The sequence below is a fragment of the Zosterops lateralis genome, assembly GCF_965231275.1.
Source record: "Zosterops lateralis genome assembly, contig: HAP1_HAP1_SCAFFOLD_57, whole genome shotgun sequence".
Taxonomy (NCBI): Eukaryota; Metazoa; Chordata; class Aves; order Passeriformes; family Zosteropidae; genus Zosterops; species Zosterops lateralis.
The window spans coordinates 252,806-280,736 of record NW_028154609.1 but is presented as its reverse complement, the minus strand read 5'-3'; the positions used below and the strand labels follow the sequence as shown (position 1 = coordinate 280,736).

General features: G+C 45.0%; 2 protein-coding genes and 1 pseudogene across 3 annotated transcripts in view; 2 read left to right on the top strand and 1 right to left on the bottom strand.

The window, feature by feature from the left end:
* Window positions 1-27,931, bottom strand: part of LOC310923457 (uncharacterized protein) — a gene marked incomplete at both ends in the record, with an annotated part of 69,012 nt that overhangs the window by 17,817 nt on the left and 23,264 nt on the right.
* Window positions 359-4,755, top strand: LOC310923466 (beta-sarcoglycan-like; annotated as a pseudogene). Its single transcript has 6 exons — window positions 359-382; window positions 1,609-1,818; window positions 2,605-2,790; window positions 2,892-3,054; window positions 3,567-3,698; window positions 4,537-4,755. The product of its transcript is annotated as a beta-sarcoglycan-like (transcript).
* On the top strand, window positions 7,791-15,235 carry LOC310923460 (uncharacterized protein; the record flags this gene model as incomplete). The annotated part of the gene is made up of 4 exons (XM_083885457.1): window positions 7,791-8,286; window positions 10,603-10,772; window positions 11,300-11,627; window positions 12,701-15,235. The coding sequence occupies 4 exons, from the start codon at window positions 7,791-7,793 to the stop codon at window positions 15,193-15,195; spliced, it is 3,489 nt and encodes a 1,162-aa protein (XP_083741583.1). The 3' UTR covers window positions 15,196-15,235.

The following is a 27,931-nucleotide window of genomic DNA, read 5'->3' as shown; positions in this document are numbered from 1 at the left end:
GGGCGCTCCCCGCGCCCACCAAACTCTTTAAGTCTCTGGCCATGGCAGGATGTTAGCTCGCTCTTGGGGGTGTTGCGTTGGCTCGATGTCGCTCCGGGAGCGCTCCTCGGGCGGCGCGGGTGTAACAGCGATGGTACAGCCGGCCCGGTGCCCCTGCCCCGGGCCCGTACGGCCGGGACGGTGATGTACGGCCGGCGGCGGCGGCGGTGCCGCAGTAACGGCGAGGGGCAGCGAGGAGCGGGTACGGCCCGCGGCCGCCAGGTGGCGATGCCGGTTAACGGCAGCGGGCGCGGGGACCCGCCGCGTGGAGCGGCACCAGGGGGCGCCCGCGGGCCCCGCGCGGCGGCGGGGAAGCAAGATGGCGGCGGCCGGCCCCGAGCAGGTCCGTACGCGGCGGGACACGGGCACGGGAGGGCGGCGGCGCCGTCCCCGCCGGGGTCAGGGGGGACCGGGCCCGCGGTGAGCGGGCGGGACCCGCTCGGCCGGGGAGGGGAGACGTGGCCGGAGCCTGCTGTCCGGGCGGGGCGGGGCGGGGCGGCCCGCAGCGGCGCCGTGCTGCCCGAGGCGTGGGTGTGCCACAGACGGCAATGGTGCGGGCCCGGCACTGCACTGAGGCGCAGGGTTCTGGCCGGGGCGGGAGGCGGCGGGTGCCCCGGGGCCCGCAGGTCGTGTGTGCTCTGCAGGGCCACACGGGGCCCGAACATCTCCATAAACTTGTCAGGTCAAGCACCTTTCTCAGTACTATCTCTTAGCTCTTCAGCAGCAGAAGAAAACACGGTGTTGCTACTTCAGCGTAGACGTGCAAGTGCAGTCACTTAAGTGTAGTTTTAGGATTCAAGTGAACAAACTTAATTCCGTCCAAAAGATCAAGCTGCTTCTTTGAACATGTGAATCCCTAAATAACAAACCGTTCCGTTTTGGACAGCTACAAAGATACATTAAAGATTTATTTTCACTACGAATATGTACAAGAGTTTCCTCTATTAATTTGTTACATTGAGAGGAAATCCCTTACAATGTCATAACTTCAGATTATTACACGAAAGCCACTCCGGCCAAGTTCCCCATGCCAGGTGTGAAGCCTCACAGTATCTTTCTCGATGCTGCATGCAAGCAACAGGAGTTGAATGCAAACCCTGTACTGTCAAACTAATTTAAAAACTGTATCCACCATGCTCTTCTTGAATAGTCACTGAGAGTCTATCACATATGAGCACGGAGGGAACTAAAATCCTGTGTACTGGCAGATGACGTGCAGGATTATGTCCTGTATCATCTCTGAGAGGTAAAAACTTGATGAATTTCTTGGTAGCTGGTTTTAGGTTTTTAACTGTAACAATATAATTAATAATTCCCATCTGCCATGATAAATATTAAAGTCATATATTGTCTGAAAGTATCTGGATTTTAAATTTAGTCATTATGTTAGCAGAGGTTGCTGTGGTTCTAAGTGTGTATTCTGACAGCAGGGTGGCAGACGGAAAAATTATTCTCAACATAATATCCAGTATATTCCACCAGTCAGTTTACATTGTTTGCATACATATGTGTGTGTCATTGTAGCTAATTTACGTGCCTTTTGAAGCTAACCCATGCCCTGTGTTACAGCAAAGCTCTAACGGCCCGGTGAAGAAGTCTATGCGAGAGAAGGCTGTGGAACGCAGGAACGTTAATAAGGAGCACAACAGCAACTTCAAAGCAGGATACATTCCAATTGATGAAGACCGTCTCCATAAGACAGGGTTACGTGGCAGGAAAGGCAACTTGGCCATATGTGTGATTGTTGTTCTTTTTATTTTGGCCGTCATCAATCTGATTGTGAGTATAATAGCTATAGCGTAAGTAACATTAGGTCGTGTTTCATTCTGACAGTTCACTAAAAAAATAAAACTTCCAGGATGGCCAAGGACTTATAATGTACTGAAGGAGATTCCCACTTTTCTCCTTTCTTTTTAGTTCTTTTGTAGTCTGAGCAAGATTAGATGGAAGAATGGTGTCAATTCAGGCACGGTTATTTCGGTTATCATGGTCACCCCATGAGAAGTGTTACTAGTACATATGAATTCAGGATATATGGCATATAAAATATGGTTATATTTTACATTACAGAGCTGTATGTGAACATTTAGAATTAACTAGGTACTGCACTTTAAAACTTCATTGTTCTAATAACCACATTTTTATTGCTTGGTCAATGAGAAATAATAAATTATTTTTTGTAATTGCACATCCATCTCTGAGGATGCATTCTTGCAGTTCAACGTTAAGTATATACCAAGCTGAACTGTTCAGGAAATCTGTTTAGTCAGTGGTTACCCTTAAACAAAAGAAAGATGTAACTGTGGATGCAATTTAACATTTTATATATATAGAAATAATTTTAGCTACTGTTTCTAATAAGTCTAAAAATAATTTTAAATGCTTTTCATAATTAAATGTGTTATGATGTTTTCAATAGGAACAGACTACAGTAAACTCATACTTAAGCCTCACTTAAACATTGACATTAATAATTGTTCAAATAAAACATCTAATTAATACAATAATTGTGGTAGGAAGATCCGAACAATCAACATGATGATTGAAAATGTGTTTCTCTTTCAGATTACCCTGGTTATCTGGGCAGTGGTAAGAATTGGTCCCAATGGTTGTGACAGTATGGAATTCCATGAGAGTGGCTTACTGCGGTTTAAGCAAGTGTCTGACATGGGTGTTATACATCCCTTATATAAAAGCACTGTAGGAGGGAGACGGAATGAAGACTTGGTGATCACTGGGAATAATCAGCCTGTAAGTTATAACATGAATTGAAAGTTTGTGAGCAACACTAGAGAATTACACTCACATTGCTAATTTGAAACATCATTAAGTTCATGACTTTGTTTCTGAAGATTGTATTTCAGCAAGGAACAACCAAGCTTAGCGTGGAAAAAGACAAAACTTCTATTACCAGCGATATTGGCATGGAATTTGTTGAGCCACGAACAAACCCATGAATTTCATCTGCCAAATGGAGTTAAAATATTGAATGTACAAAAGGCCTCTACAGAGAGGGTATGTCTCTTATCTTTTGTAAGTAATAAGAATACAGCCCATTGTTTGTTTGTGTAAAAGTAGAGTTGGGTTAGTGGTTTTATAGAGGGTTGAGTGTGCCTTTGGAAACACTGAGCAATCGTGTTGCAGAAAAACCACTCACAACTATGAATACACAGGAGGAACAGGTTAAGTGAAAATGAGGGGTAAATTTACATCATCTGTCTTAACAGGAAGCCTGTATTTGGTACAAGTGTTAGCTGTGTATCTCATAAAATTGTCATATAAATTTGGTTTTTTTTATACAAGAAAAATTAATTTCACATACCTTCCAAAATTCACTGATCTTGTTTTGAAACTGAACGTGGGAAATAACAAATATGCAGAAGCTAATGGCAGAAGGGCAAAAAGTACATTCAAGGTTTTTATTACATTGCACAGCACTACTCTTAAGGTAATTAAAGTTACTCAGACAAATGCAAGTAGCACATTTTCATTAAGGTGTAATACAGCTTTTTTGGTTATGTTCTTAGATTACCAGCAATGCAACCAGCGATCTAAACATAAAGGTTGATGGTCGTGCCATTGTCCGGGGAAATGAAGGTGTTTTCATCACAGGCAAGACAATTGAGTTTCGAATGGGTGGAAACATGGAACTTAAAGCAGTAAGTATTTCAAATTAAAGCAATTCTTCTAACAGCTTAGTTTCAAATCTAGGCTGATAGTAAACTGATGTAGCTTTATGTCATTTCAAATTTTATAAAATTACTCATGCACAGAAGTCATTTGGATTTAAATAGATGGTTTATTACTTTGCAGTTAAGTAGTGGTTGAATAGTTCCAGGTAATATTGATTTACCGCTATTAAGACACCAAAAACCTACAACGCAGTTAAAGCTAATATATTGGCCTCTGTACTGGCATGAATACCAAAGGAAGTTAATCTCCTCTGAAAGCTTAACCAAGGATGGCAATGTTTGCCAGAAGAGCAGAGCATATAGTTTGGAGCATTCTGTGCTGCTGCTCTAAGATTCACTGGCATTTCTTTAAGATTTTTGGAGATTAAGATGGTAGTATATATAGAACGATGGAAAAAAAGGATAAAAATAAAGGTATATGCACTTTCAAATGTGAATGAATTTCATGCATGAATTCAAACACTGTTTCCTGTTTCATGTCCATATTTTATATTTACTGCATTTGCTAATAAGAATGTAAAGTGGAAAGTCACCCTACTGCTGTCTTTCTCAATATCAATACACCACTGAAATAGCAAAGTACATTGCTGTATATAGTCAAGAAATCCACAGGCATTGCTGTAATTGTTATTAAAAAATTAAACATTTGCATACATACCTTTTTTTTACTGTTGATTCTACAGCCATCCTAGACGTGTTATTTATCCATTAAACCAGCTTGTCCTTCTCAAAAACAATATGCCTTATTTACATTAGAAGTTGTAATTCTACAACTTCTTTTTTTTTTTTCCTGTCTCCTTACTAGGAAAACAGCATCATCCTGAACGGAACTGTGATGGTCAGCCCGTCACGACTGCCAAGTTCTTCTCACGGGGAACAGTTCAGTAACGGCAACTGGCTGCGCTTCAAGCTGTGCATGTGTGCGGACGGGACGCTGTTCAAGGTTCAGGTGACAGGGCACAACATGGGCTGCCAGACCTCTGTCAACCCCTGTGGAGCCACGCACTGAAAGAAACTGCTGCAGGGACAGTTCTCCTCCGTGTTTACACATATTTGTATGAAGTAATTGCATGCCTTCAAGAGTTTCTTCTTTTGCAGCAGTTTATGCTAACATTTCTTACACTGTATTTTTAAGGAAAGGCTGTTACAGTCAGCAGTATTAGGCCATCATCCTGTTAGCTGCAGTACTGGCACTGAATCTATAAGCTTTCAGTGTACGTGCATACTGAAGTACCTTCTCGAATTGGGATCAGTAGAATATATGTAAAAGAACATGATCTTGGCAACACCTCTACTGCCTACAGTAGTCTCTTGAGGAGGTTTTTGTCCTGTCTCAAGACCTTGAAGACTGCTGAGAATATAACCACAGTCTGAAGTACTTCAACACGAATGTCAACTTTTTGTTGAAAATAGATTCTCCTAGGATGGCTGAAGTGGCAGACTTTTCTCTGCTTTCTTGTTGATACATTGATTTACCCCAAACTTAGGTGCTTTACCAGATGTGTACTGAGGGGTAATGCCAGATTCACTTAAAAATATCACATGATTTCTGCCATGTATTCTCATGTTATTAAAAAAACTGTGCTATCATAAATAATATTTGCAAAGTAATACTGAGTATGGAAATGTAACTTGAATTTTGAAGTAGTCTTGCAGTTATTGAAGTGTTGCTTGAACTTCCATTCTGTCTGTGCAGTTAATGCATTCTGCAGTTGTTTAATTTATGTGAAATACTTACAAAATGTGTTTATATTAGAAGTACGTTTTTAAAGATGTACTTACAACTTGCTTACTACCCAAAAATAGTGTTTTCCGAGGTGCTCTAATGTGAACAGTGTCTGAGTCCATTACTCGATAGGTAATAATCTAAGCTTAACTGTTGCAGCAGTGTCTGAGGTCAGTTCTCTCCTTCCCCATAATTTTCAGTACTGATGCATTACTGAAACATCGGAATTAAATTCTGAAGTTAAACTGCAGTTTTGTAATTCTAAACGTGGTGGGAGGACATCAGACTATGTGTATCAGAATTTGTCAACGGTGAAACTATGGTGAACTGTATGGTGAACTGGGGCCTGCTGCAGCCTTCCAGTGGCATTTGCAGCAGTGATGTGTTTTGAGCTAAAAATAAACCAGCTATTTATAAGATTCTTTCTTTCCCCACCCCATGTATTTCTTCAGTTTAAAATAGCTTGGTTTAGCAGTAGCGTCAAGTAATCTTAATATTGGAGGTCTCAAAAAACTGTTTGTAACAGCTTTTTGACAAGATTTTTGATAAGCACACCCTTCATTACCTTCAAGTTGCATGAGTTTTGCACATTAACTTCAGAACTGATTATTTGTTACATGAAGGTAAACCATCTACCCTTGTTTTACAGTGCTTAAAGTACATAGGATTCCATAAAATACAAATCAGCTCCTGCTGTAACAAGAAATTCAACTCTAAGGCCCCAATTTCTGAACTTCATGGAAGGCAGTAAACGCTCATGCAGAACGTGTATGGGTGGAAGTGGTTGCTGGAGGGATATTCATAAGTCAGGCATTACAGCACATGGGGGAGGTCAGAGGAGTTGTATTTCTCTCACTGCTCAAAGGCAGATTTTGATGCTCAGTAGTTGTTGGGGGTTTGGGGCTGGTCAGCAGTGGAGCCGTTCTGACAAAATCAGAATAAGCAGAATATAATGTAGCAAAAACCACTGAGTTCTCACACTAAAGATTACGGGGAAGTACTAACATTTTGCATACTGTCTTTATGGACCTCAGACTTTTATCAGAGATAATAGTTACTAAACACTTTAACACACATTTTGCTGCTTTACACCCATCTTTGCTGCTAAGCGGTAACTCAATTTCTGTTACAGTTAAAAGGAGGAAATAAACTAACATTTTTCAAATTGTCACTCATGCTAATGGCAGCTTGTCACTTTCTGTATACAAATGGAAACACAAAATATAAAGAGCAGTATCCTCAAAGCTGACATACATCTTGAAAATGCCTTGGTCAACTAGATTACACACGTATTAAAGCTCTTCTCTGATTAATACTGACATGTCTATATGCTAGTATTGGATTCCCATAATTATCAAGAGTTCTTTTTAAAATACTGTGTGCAATGTACAGCTGAAAGATTTTGTCACAAAGGTACTCTTAAATCATGATCTGCAGAATTTTTTTTCAAGTGTGGATTTTTTTTGTCAAAATGTAGCAAAACCAGTCATAAAAATACCAAATGAAATAAATTATCAAATTTGCTAGCCACTATGTATTGTTAATATATTTTACATTTATATTATGCAGTTTGATAAACGTTGGCACCACACATGCCTTCTGTTGAGCATTTATTTATCTTCTAACTGCCTAAGGTACATTTTTCTGTATGTATTAAAAGCATAGAGTAGAACACTGTTTATTTCAGTCCCACAGATGCACTTAAGATTTTTTGTGTATAAAGTGCATTCTACATGCCTGTGTAAAATGCTATACTGGGTACGCTGAAACAACTTGCATGTGAAGAGTTCTCACCATCTCTAAGTGTGGTGGTTGTTCCAATGGGTGAAAGGCTGTAGAATTTCAAACGTTTGTTTTGAAATAATACAATAAATTTTACAATGCAGCTGCTGTTCAGAAGTGTTTATTTTAAGAATATGAAGAATGTGTAAGAAACTGGAAGTATAAAAATTGTTCCACACCCCTTTGTCATAGATTGTATGTGGTGGACTTTGCTTAGTGTAATTGTGTGCAGTACCTGAAGCAGAGTTCAAAAGTCTCCACTGTTGTTAGATCTCAAGCTCCCAAGAAGCTGTGTTTCTCGACAAAAGGCTGGAAAAGAAAAAAAAGGTTCTAATTGTTTTTTGGGATAGATGGAGGGAGGGGGAGGTTACCAGTTTATTAATGTACTTTTTGAAAATAAGACTCCATTCTATTTAATGCAGAATGTTGGTAATGCTGTGGTTATTTGGTGTTGATTTTTTAAAATGTTTTTTTAAATGTCAAACTACATTTACTTTCTGTTCTTGTTGTGCTGAATTTAACCATAATTCTACATTTTAGATTTAGATATTATGGATAACCTTCACTTGCATGTCATAGCTGTGGTCCTTTACTTTAATCTTCCTGGATCAGTGGGAACCAAGTCACAGCGTATTCTTCCTGCTACACATCACCGTTCAGAGTGCCACTGGGATGGGCAGTTCTTACTGAATTGCTCTTTTACCAGAATATCTACTATTCCAGAAGATATATCAAAAACAGCAGTAACAGCTGATTTGAGTTACAGTAATATTAGAACTTTTGTGTGCTCTGATGGAAGAAATGAAGAGTGGATGCTAAAACACCTGAACCTCAGTAACAACCTGCTTTCCGAACTCACTTTAACTACTTGTACAAATTTACCCATTTTAGAAACTCTAAACCTCAATGGTAATGCCATCCACACCCTCACACTGGATATGCCTACACCTGCACACGGGTCTAAAAAGTACAGCATTGTTGATCGTCTCCTGCTTGCTTTGAAAGTACTGTCAGTTGAAAGAAATAATCTAAATACAGTTCTAAGAGGTAAGCATTTCAAAAATCTTTAAGGACTTGACTCCCAAGGGGTAGGTTGGTTTTGGATATAATTTCTATACCTTACTGAATCTAGAGTGTGACTTTCCCAATTTATTATGCTTAAGGTAAGGGAAAATTTCACTGGCAAATATAGAGGTAGACAGTAAATCAGTTGTTTGTTTACTTTATTAGGTTTTTTAATAGTCTTAGCAACTGTACTGTGTTAATAGTAGTCAAATATAACTGGAGCAGTATTCTTGCTTGTTGTATACAAAGGAGAATAAGGATCTTTGGAAAAACATCAGCCTCCACATTCCAGTTGTGAACCTTAAAGGTCAAAAAAATTACAGACTATGAATTTCATACTACCCTTCAGAAGGAAATCAACACTATTAAATAAAACTTCCTGCAGTTTCAGTATTTCAGAGACAGGAAAATATATTTTGTTCATTCCAAACAATTTTGCTCAGTACCTTTAATACTCAATCACAGTGACACCTTGGTGTAACAGGAGAGGGCTGTAAGGTTTCAAGAGATTTTGAGAAAGGCTTTGCTGGTCACTGAACTATGCTGGGAGCTTAACCTTTATGCAGGGATGATTCATAGTGGCCAAATTATTTAAATGAAGCAGAAGCTACCAGATGAACAATGCTGTCCTATACAATATGTTGAATTTATTGATGTCTGATAACACCATCAGATTCATTAGAGTTTGAAAATACAGGACAAGTGATGACAAAAATACCACTTACCCCACAAAGTCACGCAAAGATGATAATATATTTTCCCCTACACAGGGTCATAAAAGTTCTGTTCTCCTTTTATGCTGTTAAATAATTCTCTGGCACAAAGAAAACCCATATCACTTAATGATTTTGTAGTGTTTGTACAGACAAGGTATCTATATAGACAGTATAAAAACCTTACATTATAAAATACATTGATGAAGATTTGATTTGGTTTTATAGATAAATATGACTGCCCATTAAAAGATGCCTTAGAAGGTCAGTCAGATGAATCCTCTTCTATAAGAGACTCAAATTTTTTAAGTTCAAATTGCTGTGCATGGTACCACCATACTTTAAGTTATACTTTAATCCTATATTCATTTAAATACATGTTCAAAACATTCTTCTTGTCCAGAATACTTCACTAAAATTCTGAGGTTTAAGCTCTGGAAAGAAAACACAAACAGCAGTTCTACAGCAGAGGTTTCCCACAGAGAAACCCTTCTCCCAGCTCCCCAGGAGTGAGGCTGCTGCCATACCAGTGTATATTTTTGGCACAAGCTTAAATTCAGGGAAGTAGCCACAGTACAATTCCTCACACAGGTGCAGTGATGAATTTATGAACTTACAGAACTTCTGTATGCCTTTCCTATCACCCACCTCTAGTTTTATACCAGGAATGAATCATTCCCTCTGCTTTTCACAATAAACCCGAAGATCAATTACTCTGCAAACAGAGCTGCTGGCTGAGAAAAGCTAGTTCTGGTAAACAAGGTGACACCAAGGGCAAAATTGTTAAGAAGTAGCAGCTTCTCAACAATGCCCAAAAATCACTTTAGAGTGACACTGTGGTGCTGAACACTCATCATCAGTGGGAATGCTGAGTGTTCAAATGTCTGCCTCTCCCTTGGGCCTTGCAGGCTGGAGCTTCAGGGCTGCCTTCACAGCACCTCAGAAAAATGAGGTGTCTCCAGCTACCAAGTGTTCTGATGTAACGTGGATGTTATTGTAACTAGGATACACTGAAGATTATACTGCCATGCTTCATAATTCACAGGCAGACGGGCACAAGCAACAACATGGTTTTGTTTTCATTTCTTTTACATCCTAAGAATGTAGTTCAAATAATTCCACAGATGAAAAACTCCCATGAAACCACCCATGCAAATGGATAGGAGATACTGTATCACCTTTTTCATCTTTATCTTTTACTTACAATTAACATATTAGGAACTTGTCAACTCAATATATTTTACCCTTTTCACATTCCTTTCCTACCTCTAGTTCTCCAGAGAAGCTTGCGCAAAGTACGGAGATCAAAATAATTTTGATAGCACAAAGAAATGCTAGTGCTTTTATGAAAGTGTCAGTTTTTAAGACATTCATTAACGGAATATTTTAATGTGCTAGCTGTTGATTCTATGCAGCTTTTAGAATGGGACAACCACTGATCAGGAAAGGCATAACACAAAGGCTGCAGCTACTCATTGCAATAGTGGAATGGAAGGAATTTTGTTGCAAAGCATTTTATAAAGACACTTGATGCAGTTGGGAAAACAAGACTATAAAATGTAAAATAGGTTTTTTTTCTTCCTAGGACTAGGCCTCCTGCAGTCTTTACAAACTGTCCATATGTCATCCAATGCCATACAACATATTGACCCAAAAGATTTTCAAAACCGTTCACAGCTGAAGGACATTGACCTGCGAAACAACAAGATAACTAAAATTCATCCAGATGCCTTCAGAGATCTCAACAAATTACAGGTTGTAAAGCAATGCAACTGTTAGAATATTTTATTTTAATCATTAAAGATATTATTTACCAACTATTAAGCATGATTATATGATTCTTATTATAATACTAGTGTATAAATAAAAAACTAGAGCAAATGGTGAAAATATTTTTTTATATTTGCTTTTTACATGTAGGAAAACACATGCTAAAATGTACAAGATACAGCCATAAATTCACAATTTCTCTATGCCACAAACCAATCTATAACTGCCTTAAACACATACATGTCCCCTTCTACCTCCATCCCTTCCATGGCAAGAGCCCTGCAGCTCCCTATTCACACAAAGGTAAGTCTACAATGGGAGAATTCTAAACACCACAATTTAAACTTTTCATCTACATTAAAAAGCTTAGATCAACATTATTGAAATCCTAAGCAGATGTATTGTTCATAGAACTACAGAAGTGCTTGTACACTAAAACACTGTTGTAAGATGTTGGAATAAGGATTCCATTGTGAGCCTTATCAAATTAATTCTGAATTATTTCCAAATAGGTTTTGGATCTCCGTGGAAATGCTCTGACAATCCCTCTACCACAGACACTACTCAGTTTGAACTTTTTTCAACTTGAAGTGTATTTGTCAAAGAATGCCTGGATATTTAACTGCAGGCTAAATGCTTTTAAACATTTATTTCATTTTGTCTTTGACTCCACAAGGAAAAAATGGAGCCTTTCATACAATAAGTCTGCCAACAACTCCCAGAAACCTCTGCTGTATCTTTCAAGTTTCCATTTAAACTGCAGGGACGAAGTTTTGGTCAAAAGGGCCACAGTCCCAAAAGGGACATCAGTGCTGACCTGTAACTTGGACAACATAAGAGGTATGTATATCAGGCACTCCATCCAAATGCTGCTAAAATCCAAATGAATGCAGAATAGTCAAATAAATCTGGTTTTTAAAAGTATGTTTCTAAAGACACTGTTTAAAAATTACTAAGTAACAGTTTAACATGCAAAAATATTTCATAAGAAAGTAGTATTCTGCTTAGAATATTTTAAAGTTAGGTTTACTGACTCTTGATCTCCTTCCTTACATCAAAGGAGGAAGTGATGCCAATTAATATACAAGTAAGTTTCAGTAAGTAATGCATTGCAAACGTATTGGTTCATTTTGGACTGAACAAAGGGCCAAATAATGGGATGGCACTTCTGAAGCATGTAGAAAACCAAGAAGGATGCAACAGTTTACAGTGTTCAGCTAGAGCAAAAATAAAATGAAAGTTTATTTGCAGAGAAAAAAGATTTCTATTTCTTCTAAAAACATACAGCTACCGTAGCACACACTTCGCTTACATTTAAAATTAATAGAGATCATTGAGGGTATAAGTAACAAAACCTATAGAGCCAAGATTTACCACACAGATTGAAAACTAAGACCAAACTTAGACCAGAAGGTGTATTTGTCACGAGCCATAAGGCAAAATGGTTTAACTTTAAAGGGCTAATAGCACTTGGAGGTGGTAAGGCTTTCCCCTGGGAATACTTCATCCCCAAAAGAAAATATCAGAAATGCCACCTGCTTTGTCTGTTTACAAAAAGAGTCACAAAAACCTGGATAAACATCAGCACACTGGACTGCAGCAAAACTTAGCTGGGAACAAAAGCTGTTCCAAAGACAAAGCCAAAAATACAAATTGTAAAGTCTGCAATTAAGACCCCGTATGTAGTGTGTTTTTAGATGGCAGGCAGTGGGCACAGGCCCGCGATACGGTTTAACAGGCTTTGTACCATGTCAAATTATTCGGGATGGATAAAAGGAAAATGGGGTTTATAATAAACGGTTAAAATTATGAGAGATAGTCCAGTGTACATTCTTAAAAACATCACTGGACCCTGCAAACCAAGTATACTATGCTTTTAACAAAGACTGAGTTTGTATTTTCTTTCATTTCAGGCAATGGAATCTCTTGGTGGACACCTAAGGGCAGAATTTCAAAAAATCAGAGTCTTCCTCATATGACACTGGATAAAATGAATAATTTAGTGGTACACAATGCTGAGAAAACTGCTGAAGGATTATATTTGTGTCTTTTCAATACAAGAAAAGAGAAGTATCTCATTTACAGTATAGAGGTGAACGAAGAAGTTTCAGCATTGTTGGTTAGAAAAGCCAGGGACACTAACACTGGTTTTAGGCAGAACGAAACACAGCCAAACTTTGCACTGGCTGTCTCCCTCTCTGTGGTCATTACATTTCTTTGTGCTTTTTGTCTGGGTGCTTTTGCTAGACCCTACCTGGAAAGACTTTGGAGACTCATGCGCAGGAACAAAAATTCAGGTTCAGAACAGACATATTCTAATCAGGCTTTTTCAGATGAAACCTTGAGCAGAGAGCCTTCTGCAAGCAAGCCAACAAATACACAGCATAATACATTGTTTTGTGATGAGCATTCTTTAAGAAACACACAGATTTTTCCTACAGAAACTTCTACTGTGTATCAAAATTTTTCTGGCAATGGTGTACATTCACCAAATCCCAAAGCAGAGTACCAGAAACCAAGCAATACTGAGATCAACATGAAGAAAATACCAGTGTTTCCAAAAGTCCAAACTAGTATAGACAGTAATGAAAGTACAGATATTTATGATACTGGACTATTTTTTTTAAGGACAGATTACCGGAACAGCAATGCACAAACACCAAACAGGAAAGTAAGAAACAACTCTGGTCTGCTGCAGTCTGAGATCACAAAAGCTACACCAAGTGCTCCAGAAAGAAAAGGTATTGTTTCACATAATGAACCCAGGCACACGAGAAAATTTAGGCAGGGAATGCAAAGCCGTGAAGAACAACTTGGTCTAAATGGCAACAAAAGTATACCTAGTGATATTGTACATTTTATTTCACCCAGTAGCTCCAGAAGAGATGCAGATATTGAGAATTTAAGCATCTATGAAATAATAGAAAACTCTCCCCTTACAAAGCATGACTGTAAAACAATATATTCAGATGAAAAAAATGCTTCAGCTGATGTATTTGGTGACAGCTCTTCAGCTGAAGGGATTCCATTCACAATGAGTGACTGTAGTTCTTTAGCAGACTTTGAACTGGAACAGCCTGATGTTAGTGACAACCTGCCAGTCTATCAGTCATCACTAGATGAAACGAATACAGACAGTGGAACTGAGAAGTTCGCAACACCGCCAGAGTCTCCAACCATTACTGCTGAACTTCAGCAGATTTGGAAAAATCAAGAAGAGAACAGTGCCTATTATTTTGAAACCACTATTAATTATGGATCAGACACCACCATGTATGAAACAGCATCCCCTGATTCTGATAAATGCAGTGGTCACATAAGTGTGTCAGATCCAGATACAGTCAGTTCTTCAAGTCAAGAAATTCCAGATACATTTGATTATTTTACTAATGCAGAGTCAACAGCACAAAACTCTATTTCTGATTCTCTCTACTGTCAAAGTACAGATTTTGGTAACACGGTACTTAAGTTAAAACATTTTCCCACATATGACACAGAGAAAACTTCTGAAGAGGATGGACTGCAGCTGTCTCTGCTTCCCAGAGAACCACAGCATTCCCTCAGCTTCAGTCACACGGAACAGAAAGACAATGCACCAGCAGGAAGTACAGAAGACAATGCACCAGCAGGAAGTACAGATGAGGACATAGCCAGGAAGTCCCCTGAAAAGAATGATGGCGAAGCAGACATTACATTAAGAAGAAACATGAGTACATCTGAGGACAGTGGCTTTATTTTTGCTCCTATTGATACTGGCTTGAATGAAGTTGTAAAAGAACCATCACCGCTACATTCCAGCAAAAAATCATCTCTTCAATTGCTACCTGAACACACATTTGAAAAACATTTCATGTTTGTTACAAAGCAAGATGACTTGCTACCACAGGTGAAGCAGGCTTGTGCAGATAAAATGCAAGGAGGTTCTGATGAGAAAAATTCTGATGGATTCACAGAATTACAGGATACCAGCAGCTGCAGTCTGCCTGATGAAATGCAGACTTGTAATCCTACGGCAGATCTGCTTCATCTTTGTAATTCTTCAGAATTCACAACAGATGATCACTTCCAACTGGATCAGAGTGATGATGAGGATACATATTCGTTCACAATCCCACAAGGTGTCTTCAATGAAAGTACACCATACAGTTCATGTTCCTTCCCACAAAAGCCTACAGGAAATACAATCTCTGAAAGCACTGATTCCAGCAAGATGAAGGATCATACTACTTTGACAGAACTGGAGAACCATTCTGATACAACTGTAGAACACATCCAAAATTCCAGTGAAAATCTCAACCAAAGAAGTCAGACAGATTCAGGACAGGAACAGTTTTTTGTTAAGAAGAAAAGAGCATTTGATGGATTTGCTAATATTTTGCAAAGCAGAAGAACAAACTTCAATAGTTGAAACACAAAATGGTAATACTAAGCTCCCACAGTGTTTATGTCATTACAGCAGGTGCAAACATTATTTTGTTTTGAAGTGAAATTACTTCTGTTTAGAAGGGTACTCGTAAAAAACCCAATAACAGACTTTATAAAAAGCTACTCTAGAATATTAATAAAGCTGTTGCTGAATTATATTTACTTTCTCATTATTGGTAGTTGATACTAATATATCACTTCCCTTGGAATTTTCTTCAGATACTCACTCTTTTGTCCTTTTGTCTAAAATAAATGCAAATGGAAATATACATTATATGCTATTGTGTTTTCTTATGGGACTCAACCTATACAGTGAAATGGTACATACTACTGTCTCCTGCTTTTTGAGACAGATTTGTGGATTGTCTCTGAATTCCCAGTGTTGCAAAGATAAATAAAGTCCAATAAGTATTCAATTACATTTCAAAAATTTCTTTTTAATCTGGCAGAAGAGAGAAAACCACCTTTCTCAAAGAAACAGAATAGAATTCAATTCTTGCAGAAACATCAGTTATAGAAATGTAGCTATAATGAGACATCACCCAAAGTTTGCAGATGTGGTGACATAGGCAGGGTAATTAAAAAAAAAAAGACAAAGGATCCTATACCCACTTGAGAATTTTACTTAAGAGAGGAAAATCAAGAGCAGTTCAAAACTGCTATTTTAGAACATCAGTAGCCAAAAGATAGCAAATGTATGTTCCCTCCATTATCCAATAGAGAGCAAAGGTTGGCCTTGCCTTTCCTTTTACCATTATTGTATTTATAGAAACATTTTGTATTGTCCTTTACAGAAGTTGCCATTTTGAGTTCCAACTGGTGACTTCTGTAGGGAAAATTAAGGAGCTTCGGCCTCCCTAATTTTTTTCCTACATGCTCTAGCAGCCCCCTTAAATACTTCCCGAGGGACCTGGCCCTCCTTCCAAAGATGATAATTCCTCTTTTTATTCCTGAGTTCATCCAAAAGCTCTTTGCCCATCCAGGCTGGGCATTTGCCTTGTCGACTCATCTTTTGACACACAGGGACAGTCTGTTCCTGTGCCCTCAAAAACTCTGTTTTGAAGAACACCCACCTTTCCTGGACTCCTTTGTTTTTAAGGGCTGCTTCCCAAGGAACTCTCTGAATAAATCTCCTAAATAGGCCAAAGTCTGCCCTCTGGAAGTCCAGTGTAAGAGTCCTATTGGTGTACCTCCTGATTTCACCAAATATGGAGAACTCTGTAATTTCATGATCACTCTGCCCCAGTTGTCCTCCAACCACCACATCTCCCACCAGCCCATCTCTATTTGTGAACAACAGATCCAACATAGTCTCTCCCCTGGTGGGCTCACCTACCAACTGTGACAAAAAAATATCATCCATGCACTCTAAAAATTTCCTGGACTGCCTCATTTCTGCTGTATTAAGTTCCCAGCAGATGTCTGGCAGGTTGAAGTCACCTACAAGAACAAGGGCTGGTGATCCTGAAACATTCTCCAGCTGCTGATAGAATAAGTTGTCCATCTCTTCCTCCTGGTTGGGTGGATGATAACAGACTCCCAGTAGGATGTCAGCCTTGTTGGCTCTCCCCTTAATTCTCACCCATAGCCATTCAACTGAATCTTCATTTATTTCAATACCTATTGCATAAAAAACTTCTTAATATAAAGGGCCACCCTCCACCTCTTCTCCCTTTCCTGTCTCTTCTGAAGAGCCTGTAGCCATGGAGTGCAGTGCTCCAGCTGTGTGAGTCATCCCACCACGTTTCTGTGATGGTGACTACATCACAGCTTTGCTGTTGCCCCATGACCTCCAGCTCCTCCTGTTTGTTACCCATGCTACGTGCATTGGTGTACATGCCCTTCAGCTGGGCTACTGATTTCAGCCCTAACTCAGGCTTAGCACCCTTGGGTCTGCTTCCAGGCAGCCCAGCTGCATCCCCTTCCCCCTTCAAACCTAGTTTAAAGCCCTGTCAATGAGGTCAGCCAGTTCCTGAGCTAAGAACCTTCTACCCTTAACAGAGAAGGAACCATGAGGTCGAGCACTCCCTGAATTCACAGCCCCCCACCCCTGGGATCATCACCCCCCATCCCACAGGTGACCAGGGAGGGGGAGCTGGGCCCAGATATCCTGGGGGGTCCCTGGGTTGGGTTTTTTTTGGGGGGGATATCTGGAGAATGAAGAACTCCAAATCTGAGTAGAAAATGCCCCTTGGGGGGACATTGTGGGGTCCCAGTGGCAGCTGCTGGCAGAGGCAGCCTGGAGGAGCATAGCCCTGTGTCCCCCAGGAGCCCAAAGTGGGGAGCCCAGAGAGGGGGGAGTGCCGCGATTGGTGGGACCCTCAAGAGCCTGGAGAGGGGCAGGGGGGACTCCTTGGACCCCCTGCACCCCAAGGCAGAGAATGAGGGGAGAAGGGACTTTGGGATCCCAAAAAGCTCCAGCATCCCTGTGAGGAGTTGGAAAAAGGGGGGAACTTCTCATATTCCTGGGAGTCCCAGCAGCCTGGGGAGGGCAGGAACCGAGTAGACGGGGACCCCCACTTCAACTGTGACCCCCAGCAGCGGGGACAAGGAGGAACCCCTGAACACCAAAGGGAAGAGAGCAGAGACAGGGGAACTGCTGGGAGGCATTTTCAGGGCTGAATGTTGATGTTTGGGAGGTTTTTCTGGACCCCAGATGGGCAGTGACCTCTAGAGATGGACTTGGGCAAAACCTTAAACTGAACATGCTCATCCCTTGTTTTCACCCCAAATCAGGACCTCCCATTCCAAAACATTGGCCAGGTGGAGGAGGAGGCTGCAAGGAAGAGGAAAATGTCCCAGATATCCAGGCAGGTGAGGAGGAAGCCAGTGCCCCTTTCCCCCTCTCTCCTGCTCCATCTCCCAGCCCAGCACGGCCCCCGGCTGCAGGACAACCCCACTGCCAACACCGTCCTGCTGGGGATGGACTGGGGGGATTGTCCTTCCCCTTCCCTCTGGCATGGAGGAAAATACCATCCTCTCCTTGTCCTTCCTCCCCAGACAAGAAGCTGAGGATGGAGACCCGGGAGGACAAATCCCCACAGCAGAACCTTATGGAAGAGGCTTTTTTGAGCGGCTCCACAGCACAGGAATCCAACAAGGAGGAAAAGCCCAGAGATCCCACAGGAGGAGGGGCTCCAAACCCATCCCAGGGTGCTCTGAGGAGGAAAGACCCAACCTGTGCCAGGAAGGTGGCTGGAGATCGAGCCAGAGCTTGGAGCTGGTGGCCTCTGAGCAGCTTGATGATGGGGAGAAGCCCCACATATGCTTGGAGTGTGGGAAGAGCTTCAGCCGGAGAGACCACCTGATCAGCCACCAGAGGATCCACACTGGGGAGAGGCCCTACGAGTGTCCCCAGTGTAGGAAGAGGTTTCAGACCAGCACCCATCTCCTCAGGCACCAGCGCATTCACACAGATGAGAGGCCCTTCCACTGCCCCGACTGCAGGAAGGGCTTCAAGTCCAACTCCCACCTCGTCACCCACCGGCGCATCCACACTGGGGAGAGGCCCCACGAGTGTGGGGAATGTGGGATGAGCTTCAGCCTGAGATCCAGCCTGATCCGCCACCAGAGGATCCACACCAGGGATCAGCCCTACCGGTGTGAGCAGTGTGGGAAGAGCTTCAGCGATAGATCCACCTTGATCCACCACCAGAACACCCACGCTGAGGAAAGGCCATACAAGTGTGGGGAATGTGGGAAGGGCTTCAGCTGGAGGTCCAAACTGATCATCCACCAAATGAACCACACAGGGGAGCGTCCCTTCGAGTGTTCTGAGTGTGGGAAGAGGTTTCACACTAGCTCAGCTCTCCTCCGGCACCAGCGGATTCACACAGAGGAGAGGCCCTTCCGCTGCCCCGACTGCAGGAAGGGCTTCAAGCAAAACTCCCACCTCATCCGGCACTGGCACATCCACACTGGGGAGAGGCCCCACGAGTGTCCCCAGTGTGGGAAGAGCTTCTCAGACTGCTCTAACTTGACAAGACACCAACGGAGGCATCGGTAAGGGAAGCCCTGTGAGTGCCCTGATTGTGAGAAGAGGACGAGTGAGTCTCCAGCCTCATCCCCCAAAAGATGGCCCACATTGGGAAAAGCCCTGGTGACCCACAAACACTGTGAGCCACACTGGGAAGACACCTGCCCTTTTCCCTGCCCCTGGCAATGATGTGAGGTGAGAATGAAGAATGTGAGGGTCTGGCCATGGCCCTGTCATTGTCTTTGATCCCATATCAGGTCATTTGCAGGGCAGGAAAGGGGCTCTCTCTTTTCCCCAAGGAGAAGGGTGTCCTTCCCACGCAGGATAAAATACGTTGCTGGGTGAGACAGTTGGTAATTGGTTGTAATTTCCCTGTATATAGTTTGTCTTATCCCTTTTGTTATCCCTGTTGTTTCTGTTCCTGTTTGTTGTTTATCCTGTTGCTGTTGCCAGTAAATTGTTCTTATCCCAGCCTGGGGGCTTTGCCTTTTGTACTTTCAGTGGGAGGCTGGAGGACAGCCAGGGGTGGCACAGTTTTAGCGGGAGCAGGAAATTGGGGAATCCCATTCCTAAAGCCCGTCCCAGGGAAACCGAGCATCACAGCTGGTGCCAGCCCTGGCTGCCCTGGCAACAGCCTTAGGAGCGGGTCCCTGGCTGGGGGCTGTGGGAACCTCTTCCCTCTGGGGCCCAGGGACAGGACTGCAGGGAACGGCTGGAGCTGCTGCCACTCTCTGCTCCAAGTGCCTCCTTCCAGCCGGGCTCTGGGGCTGCTGAGGCTGCTCTGGGCTCTGCCAGGGCTCTGCTGGGGCTCAGCTCTCGGCCACGCTGGGCCTGCTGCCCATCACATTGCTCCAGGTACCTGAATCACACCGGGAAAGAAGGGAAACTTGTAAGGGAGTTGAGATTCAATAGTTTTTATTCAAAAAATCCTAACTAGCCAACAGAAAGCTGTTCTCAAGTGCTGCATCTCCTCTGCACCTACGTGTCCTGTCTCCTCCGGGCCAGCTCTTGCTCTCCAGTTGCTCCTCGCAGGCCACAAGGAGTCAGCAAACACCCTGTGTAGGCACCATGTGCAGGTTTTAAATGCCGAGTTCAATTTCTCTTCGACTTGCGCTAGTTGATTTGGTGGTAGAATTAACCCTTCCTCAAAAAATAACCCTTGCTTGCCCATTTTTAAAACACATAGTTTGAATTTGCTTTATTGTGTACATGTTATATTAACTTGAAAAATTTTTTGAGGAGAAAAACACATTTACTTTTTTTATGTCTTCTAGTTTTCATAAGAAAATCTGGCTGGCTTTGTTTTGTTCTGGTACTGCAGGCGTCAGACCCATTTTTTGCAGTCAAATTGAAGATGTATTTCATGGCATAGAATAGACAAATCTACCACAGAGAATGAAGGGTAACAGGTTAAAATTAATCTTATTTGGATTATTACTTGTGGTCCTTATAAAAACCCTTTCCAAGGGCTGGGTTTTCAAGCTAGAGGATGAAGTACAGTGAGTTTCTCTGGATAATGCTGGAGCCCATCTGAGCAGATGGAGAAATGGGCCAGAATCCAGAATTCGTGAGTGTGAATTTGGGCTCCAGGCCTTGGCCCAAAGGAGAGACAGGATGTCCCCTGCAATGTCTGCATGGAGCAGACAGAACAGATGGGGAAGTGTCTGCAGGGCCCCTGGGAGGGAATCTTGGGGTTCCTGTCAGCAGGATCCTTTTGTAGCGTCAGCCTGGGCTGGGCAGCACTTCCATCTGCAGCTTCCATGTGCTGCTCCAGCAGCTGCTGCTGGGGACCCTGAGGGAAGAGGCCCCAGGAGGGATGGAAATGCTGCAGGGACAGCCCCAGCCAGGGCCAGGAATGAGTTTTGCCTTCCTGGCTGGTGCAATGAGGCTCCTTTGGTGCAAGAGGAGGCAAAGATAAAGTCAAGTTCAACAGTTCAAGGAAAAATGTTGAAAATTGGAAGCCACTAAAAATGCCACACACATTCATCTGTTAGCTCTTCAGTGTCAGTCCTTGTGAAAAGCCTTTCCAGTTTTCTTTTGGATTCCAGGGCCCACAGCTGGGCTTCAGAGTTCAACTACTAATTGGTTTTTTCCAGGTTTTTAAACAGAGTTTAATGGGGCATCTCTTGTCATTTTTTCTGCTCTCCAGACCTTGAAAAAGATTCTGTGCTCCTGTGAGGCACATCTGGAGGGGTGGTTGGCAACCATGGAATCGTCTGGGAAAGCACTTGATTGACTTCAGGGCAGGGCTGGAGAGCTCAGCCTGAGGACAGAACTGTTCCAGATGCCTCTGTCCATGTCCAGCTCCTTACAGCTGAGTCCCTGAACACACACGGTGGTTTATAGGCATTTATTTTCCCCTCCTGTTCACTTGGAGGTGATTTTGGGATCCTTTAGGGGAACATCTGACCAGCCCCTGTCCCCATTCCATTTTATTCTCTCCACTTTGGCGTTGGCCTGGTGGGTTTGACATGGAAATTGATAGTGTCTCCCCGTTCTTCCCTCCACCCCTCAATTGTGACTTGTATTAAATACTGCAAATGGCCTCATTTATCTGCTGAAGAAGATGTGATGTGGAGAAAGTTAATAGGATTTTGTCTTCATGAACTTGTGATGGTAAAGAAAAATGAGGTTGTCATTTTGGTGTGGTGCTGGGTGTTGGGATTTGGGAGTTTATTTCTTGTTCTTGTTCTTATTATTCATTAGTATTACCTTTCATTGGTAAAACCTTTAAATCTTAGACATTATTAACAATGGCTGGATGTCACTCATTGGGAAAATTCCCTTGGTTTTACCACCAAGATTAAATTGTACAGTCAACTCTGAGCAGCCAGTGGATTCTAAAGATAGAAAATCCTGTTAATGGTGGGTTTGGTGTGGTTTGGAGCTGGGGAAGGGTCTCATCCCCTCCCGGAGGTGCCCCAAGCCCGCTCTGCTGCCACGTCTGCACTGGCGGCCCCTCAGGGCTGCCCTGCCCTGGGGACATGGTGGGACCCCCCTCCTGCCAGGGCTGAGGCTCCTCATGGCCCCTCACAGCCCTTCATGGCCCCACAGAACCTCTCCTGGCCCCTCATGGCCCCTCATGGCCCTTCATGGCCCCACAGAACCTCTCCTGGCCCCTCATGGCCCCTCACAGCCCTTCATGGCTCTTCATTTCCACTCAAAGCTCCTCATGGCCCCTCACAGCCTTTCACTGCCTCAGGCATGGGGCTCCTCCCAAAGGAGGAGGGGTCGGGCCCTGCTTGTTCTCCTTTCATTTCGGTCCCTTCCCAGCCCTGAGGAAAGAAAGGCTGCAATGGAGCCTTTCCCCAGCCTTTCCCTCTGGGTTCATTGCGGCTGAAGCTCTGTGCTGGCGCTGGCCCCAGCGCCAACATCCCCGCAGCCCCGCAGGCCTTTGGTGTCCCCCCGTGTCCATTCCCTGTCCCCGAGTCCCGCCCGGCTCTGGCAGCAGCAGGAGCCGCAGCGCAGCGGGCGCCGGCCCGGCCCAGCCGGGGCTCCCGGGCAGGAGCAGCAGCAGCGCCGGCCCCTTCCCACCTGCTCCTGCCTCGCCTTCCAAGGCCTTTGTCCACCTCAAGTCGGCACTAGAGCAACAATCACCCACCAACAGCCCTGATTGCTCAGGGCCCGCCTGTGCTGCCCTGACCCAGCCTGCAGAGAAAGAAAGGATCGGCTTCCAGCGCTCTTTTCAGCACTGTTTTACTCCCCCTGAGGTGACAGCAGGAGGTGCTGCTGCCTTTGCCTTGGCAGTTGTAGATCATGGCTGCTCTTGCCCCTCTTCTGGTGGCCACTTGAATTGTATCAGTAAAACTGCAAATTCCCGTTTTTGATCAGTGCCACCCAGAGGTGCTTTTATGATAGGAAACTCTGGCATCATGAGCAGCAGATCTCCAAATGTTCACAAGTCCATGAGCACAAAGTTGAGGAGAATTAAAGTCACATTTGCAGCACTCAAACACAGCCCTGTTGTTGCTGCTGCTGCTGCTGAAATAGAATCAACTGGCAGAGGCCATAATAGAAATTGCCTCTGCAATGTCAAATAAAATGAAAAAAAATCCACCAGGAGAAAGAGAAACCAGAACTCCTCGACTCCCTTCATTGCTTCCTCCGAGCAGCAGCAGCAAGCGGAGATGGGCAGAGGTATTTGCAGCTGCTGCTGATCCCAGCTGGAGCCCAGCCTGCTGCCCAGGGCCAGCGGGAACCTGAGCCCAGCCCGGGCAGCTCCCGCAGTGTCGGGAGCTCAGCGCAGGCGGGGCCAGGCCCAGAGCCCCGGGCACGGCCGCCCATTGCGGGGCAGCGGCGCAGGCGGAATGTCCTGCGGCCCAAACCTCCTGCTCCTGCCACACAGCAGCGCCCATCCTTCTCCCCTGCTCCTCCTCTCCCAGCACGCCACCAATTCCAGCTCCCAGGAGCCTTCCCAAGACAGGGCTTAGGCTCCTGTTGCAGCCTGAGTGTCCCTGCAGAGGAACAGGGCATCTTTCAGGCACTTCCACAAGCTCAGGCTTCTCGTTTCATGAGGCATCTGGGATGAAAATGGTCTTTTTCAGAAGGACCAATGCAGAGGGAATGGATTAGAAATTATTAGAAAAAAATGACCCTTCTTACAGACAAAGTCCACCAAGTCATTCTCCTTTTGAATTTCTCCCTTTCAGATTCTTTCAGTCATCTATTTGGACAGGTTCAGCTTGTTTTGGTGCTTATCATGAACTGATTGTGCTTTTGATTTAGATCAATGCCTGACACGTAGAATCATCTAAACTGAACAAAAAAAACCTCTGACAGCCCATTTTCATGTTCTAGATCACTATCAAGATGTCCATGGGGATGTTGGAATGATTATCACGCAACTTTCCACTTCTGGCTGCAGCCACTGGAGATTCTTTCTCTGCATTCAGCCAGGCTTCTATTCCCTAACAATTCCTGGTACCACGTCATGTATTCTCAGATTAGAACAGTAACAATGAAAACCTTAAAAATGGCACAACTCCCCAGTCCTCAGGAAAAAAAATAAGCTGTAAAGTTCTCCAAACATCTGACCTGCTTTGCTGCAAGAGTTGTGCTGCACACATAGTGTGGAAAGCCAAGAGAAGCTGCAGTTGGTAGCACATCTTGTGACAGAAGTTTGACCTTGTTCTCCAGGAAAGGTTCTTGGAAAGAGCAGACAAGACTGTGAAGAAGATTCCTGGAAACCTGAAATGCCTTTCCAGAAGTGAAATGAAAATGGAAAGAAACAATCCAATATGTTTTTTTCTATTTGTTTCTATTCTCCCCTTTCTTATCTTGCAATACTTCTCCATCCCATTCATTCACAATGTATCTCACCTCTAAGACCGATGACTTAGCCAGTTTTAGACACTGTAAAATATCATGAGCTACACACAGTTTGCCTTCCCCTGTTCTTGTTGGAAAGCAATGCTGGAGCCACAAGTGCAGGGCTCGGGACAGGCATGAATCCTGCAGGCAGGGAATGTGCCCTGACAGTGTGTGAGCTTGAGCAGGGCCAATGCCCAGCAGCGTTGCTGTGCTCGGGTTCCATGGAAGCATCCCAGGAGCAGCTGCTGAGGTCAGGAGCCATGGCAGGCACCAGGCTGCTCCAAAGGCCCTTGGCAGGGTGGGCTCCTGGCCTGGCTCTGTGTGCCAGGAGCCGGCAGCGCTGGGTGCAGGGAGCCCAGGGAGGGCACAGAAATGCTGGGCTGGGAAATGCTGGGGGGGACAGCGAGATGGGCATGTGCAGCCGGCCAGGGCACAGCAGCAGCACGCACAGGGGGCACAGCCTGCAGGACACATGGCCAAGGGCTGGGCAGGGCTGGCAGGGCCACAGGCACCCAGCCCTTTGTCCCCTGGGCCTGGCAGCGCCTCTGGAGGCCCCACAGGAGGAACTTTCCTTTCAGGGCCTGCACTTTGCTCCTCCCTGGCCCCTCCCTGAGGAGGCTGGCAGGGCTTGCAGTTTGATGACATTTGTCCTTGCTGCCCCTGCCATCCCAGTGCCCCACAAAGAGCCCTGAGGCAGCCGGGAGGGACAGGCCCTGCTGTGCCAGGCCTGGGCTCAGGGCTTGGCCTTTCTGCTCCCTCCAGCCAAGACAGGCCTTGCTCAGCACTGCAGTTCCTGCTGCTGTGCCCCAAGCTGGCTCGGCCGCTGTTGGAAAGGGACTTGAGGTACCTCGATCCCCTCAGGGGGCACATGGGAGAAAACAACAAACTTCTCAGGAGGGTGGAGAACAAACTTGTAACTTGCAAACATCAGGGGATAAGATAGTTAGGAGATCTCAAAGCACCATGGAATTCCAGTAAATCACTTCACAAAGCACTGACTGAGCAAACTCTGACCTGTCCAAGTTCCAGTTCCTCAGATTTTCAGAAGTAGTCAGGAGAAGAGAGAGAGGGAGAGAGAGATCCACAGTCCCCCTTGGATCCAGCACCATCTCAGCTGCTGGGAGCTCTGGGGCCATGGGACGTGTCAGTGTCACACCCGTGTCACAGCCTCACCTGCACTGGTCCCTCTCACAGGTGGGGTTTTTGGGGTGCCAGGGGCTTGGCAGCCACTTTGGGGCTGGAGCAGAGGCTGCAGTGGCTGGGGTTGGGGCAGTGACTGCCCCACCTACACAGAACTTGCCCTGGCCCCCAAACACACCCTGGAGATGTCTGGGGCCATTCATCATTTCTCTGCTCTCCAGCACCGAGGCAAGGGACTGTGGCTGCAGCTCTGAGCTGGTGCCCAAGGCAACCACCCCTGGCAATGGGGCTGCAGGGAGCTGCTCTCAGGAAACCCTCCAAGAGCTGGGGAGTGCCCCAAAACTGCCTCAGAAACATGAGATACTGCAAAATCTCTTAAGGAATGTGAATCAATATGAATGTGAATCAATGTGAATCAGTCAATCAATAACAGGTTCCCCCTCTTTTCATCATCCCCAGCATTTGGCTGTCTCATTTCAGATACCACCCCACCTCCCCAGTCCCAACACCAACTCATCCCACCCCTGCTGGACATCAAGACCCCCTTCCCAAGCCCTATTTCCCCCATTTCCCACGTCCCAAACCCCCTCCCACCCATCCTGCCTCACCCCATGCCCACCCATCCCTCTTTATTTGCATCCCACTTTGCACAATCCTCTCCCAACCCCATCGCACCCTGAGAGGCTGTGGAATCAAGTAATTTTGGGGTGGGATTGAGTAGTTTTCAGTGACATCGAGTGGTTGTGAGGTGACAAATAAAACCCCCTTGTCCCTTTGAGCGTCAGGACATGAAGAAAATTACACCAAATACCCCCCACACTCCCAAATGCTCCAAAGTATCTCTCTGAATCCCAGATCCCCTTGAAACACTAGAAAAAAAGTGAGCCTATAGATGCCCTTGATGAGTTTGTTGATTTTTGTATAAATTTGTTTATTTTAAAGGGATGGAGATCAATCAAAAGAATATTAGGGACAATCAAACAAAAAGGCCACCCGCCCAGTGTCTTCCCAAAGGAGATCATAGTGAATGTGGGTTACCAGGGCTCTGCCCAGTGTGTGTCCTCCAATGGGGGATGGAGTTGGAGCAGAGCACGAAGCTCTTCCCACAGTCGGGGCACTAACAGGGCTTCCCTTACCGGTGACTCTGTTGGTGTTGGGTCAAGTGAGAGCTCCTGGAGAAACTCTTCCCACACTGAGGACACTCGTAGGGCCTCTCCCCAGTGTGGATGCGCCGGTGGGTGATGAGGTGGGAGTTGTGCTTGAAGCTCTTCCTGCAGTCGGGGCAGCGGAATGGCCTCTCCTCTCTGTGAATCCGCTGGTGCAGGAGGAGATGGGAGCTGGTCTGAAACCCCTTCCCACACTCAGAACACTCATAGGGCCTCTCCCCAGTGTGGATCATTTGGTGGCTGATCAGGTGGGAGTTTCTGCTGAAGCTCATCCCACATTCCCCACACTCGTGGGGTCTCTCCCCAGTGTGGATGCGCTGGTGCCTGATGAGGTGGGAGTTGCGATTGAAGCCCTTCCTGCAGTTGGGGCAGCGGAATGGCCTCTCCTCTGTGTGAATCCGCTGGTGCAGGAGGAGATTGGAGCTGGTGTGAAACCTCTTCCTACACTGGGGACACTCATAGGGCCTCTCCCCAGTGTGGATCCTCTGGTGTCTGATCAGGTGGTCTCTCCGGCTGAAGCTCTTCCCACACTCCAAGCACTTGTGGGGCTTCTCCCCATCATGAAGCTGCTCATGGACCAGCTCAGAGCCCCGGCTGAAGCTCTGTCCACCTTCCTGGAACTGAGGGGGTCTTTCCTCCTCAGAGCACCCTGGGATGGGTTTGGAGCCCCTCCTCCTCCGGGATCTCTGGGGCTTTTCCTCCCTGTTGGATTCCTGTACAGTGGAGCCAATCAAAATGGGCTCTTCCACAAGGCTGTGCTGCGGGGAGTTGTCCTCCCTGGTCTCCATCGTCAGCTCCTTGTCTGGGGGAAGAAGGACAAGGAGAGGATGGGATTTGCCTCCGTGCCAAAGGAGAGGGGAAGGAGATCACCTCAGTCCATCCCTGGCAGGATGGCAGGAGCGGGGATGCAGCCGGGACAGGTTGGGATGGGCAGCGCGGGGCTCTCGGCTGCTCCCACCCCCTGGGGCTGGGGGGAACCCGGCCCGGGGAAAAGGAGAGGGAAACTGGGAAAACTGGGGGCTGCACATCCAGACTGGGCCTTGCTGGGCGCCCTGGCTGGGCACTGCCAGCCCTTGGGGCTCCTCTCGGGAGATCTGGGATGGGGGGAAGGCAGAGAGGGGTGGGGC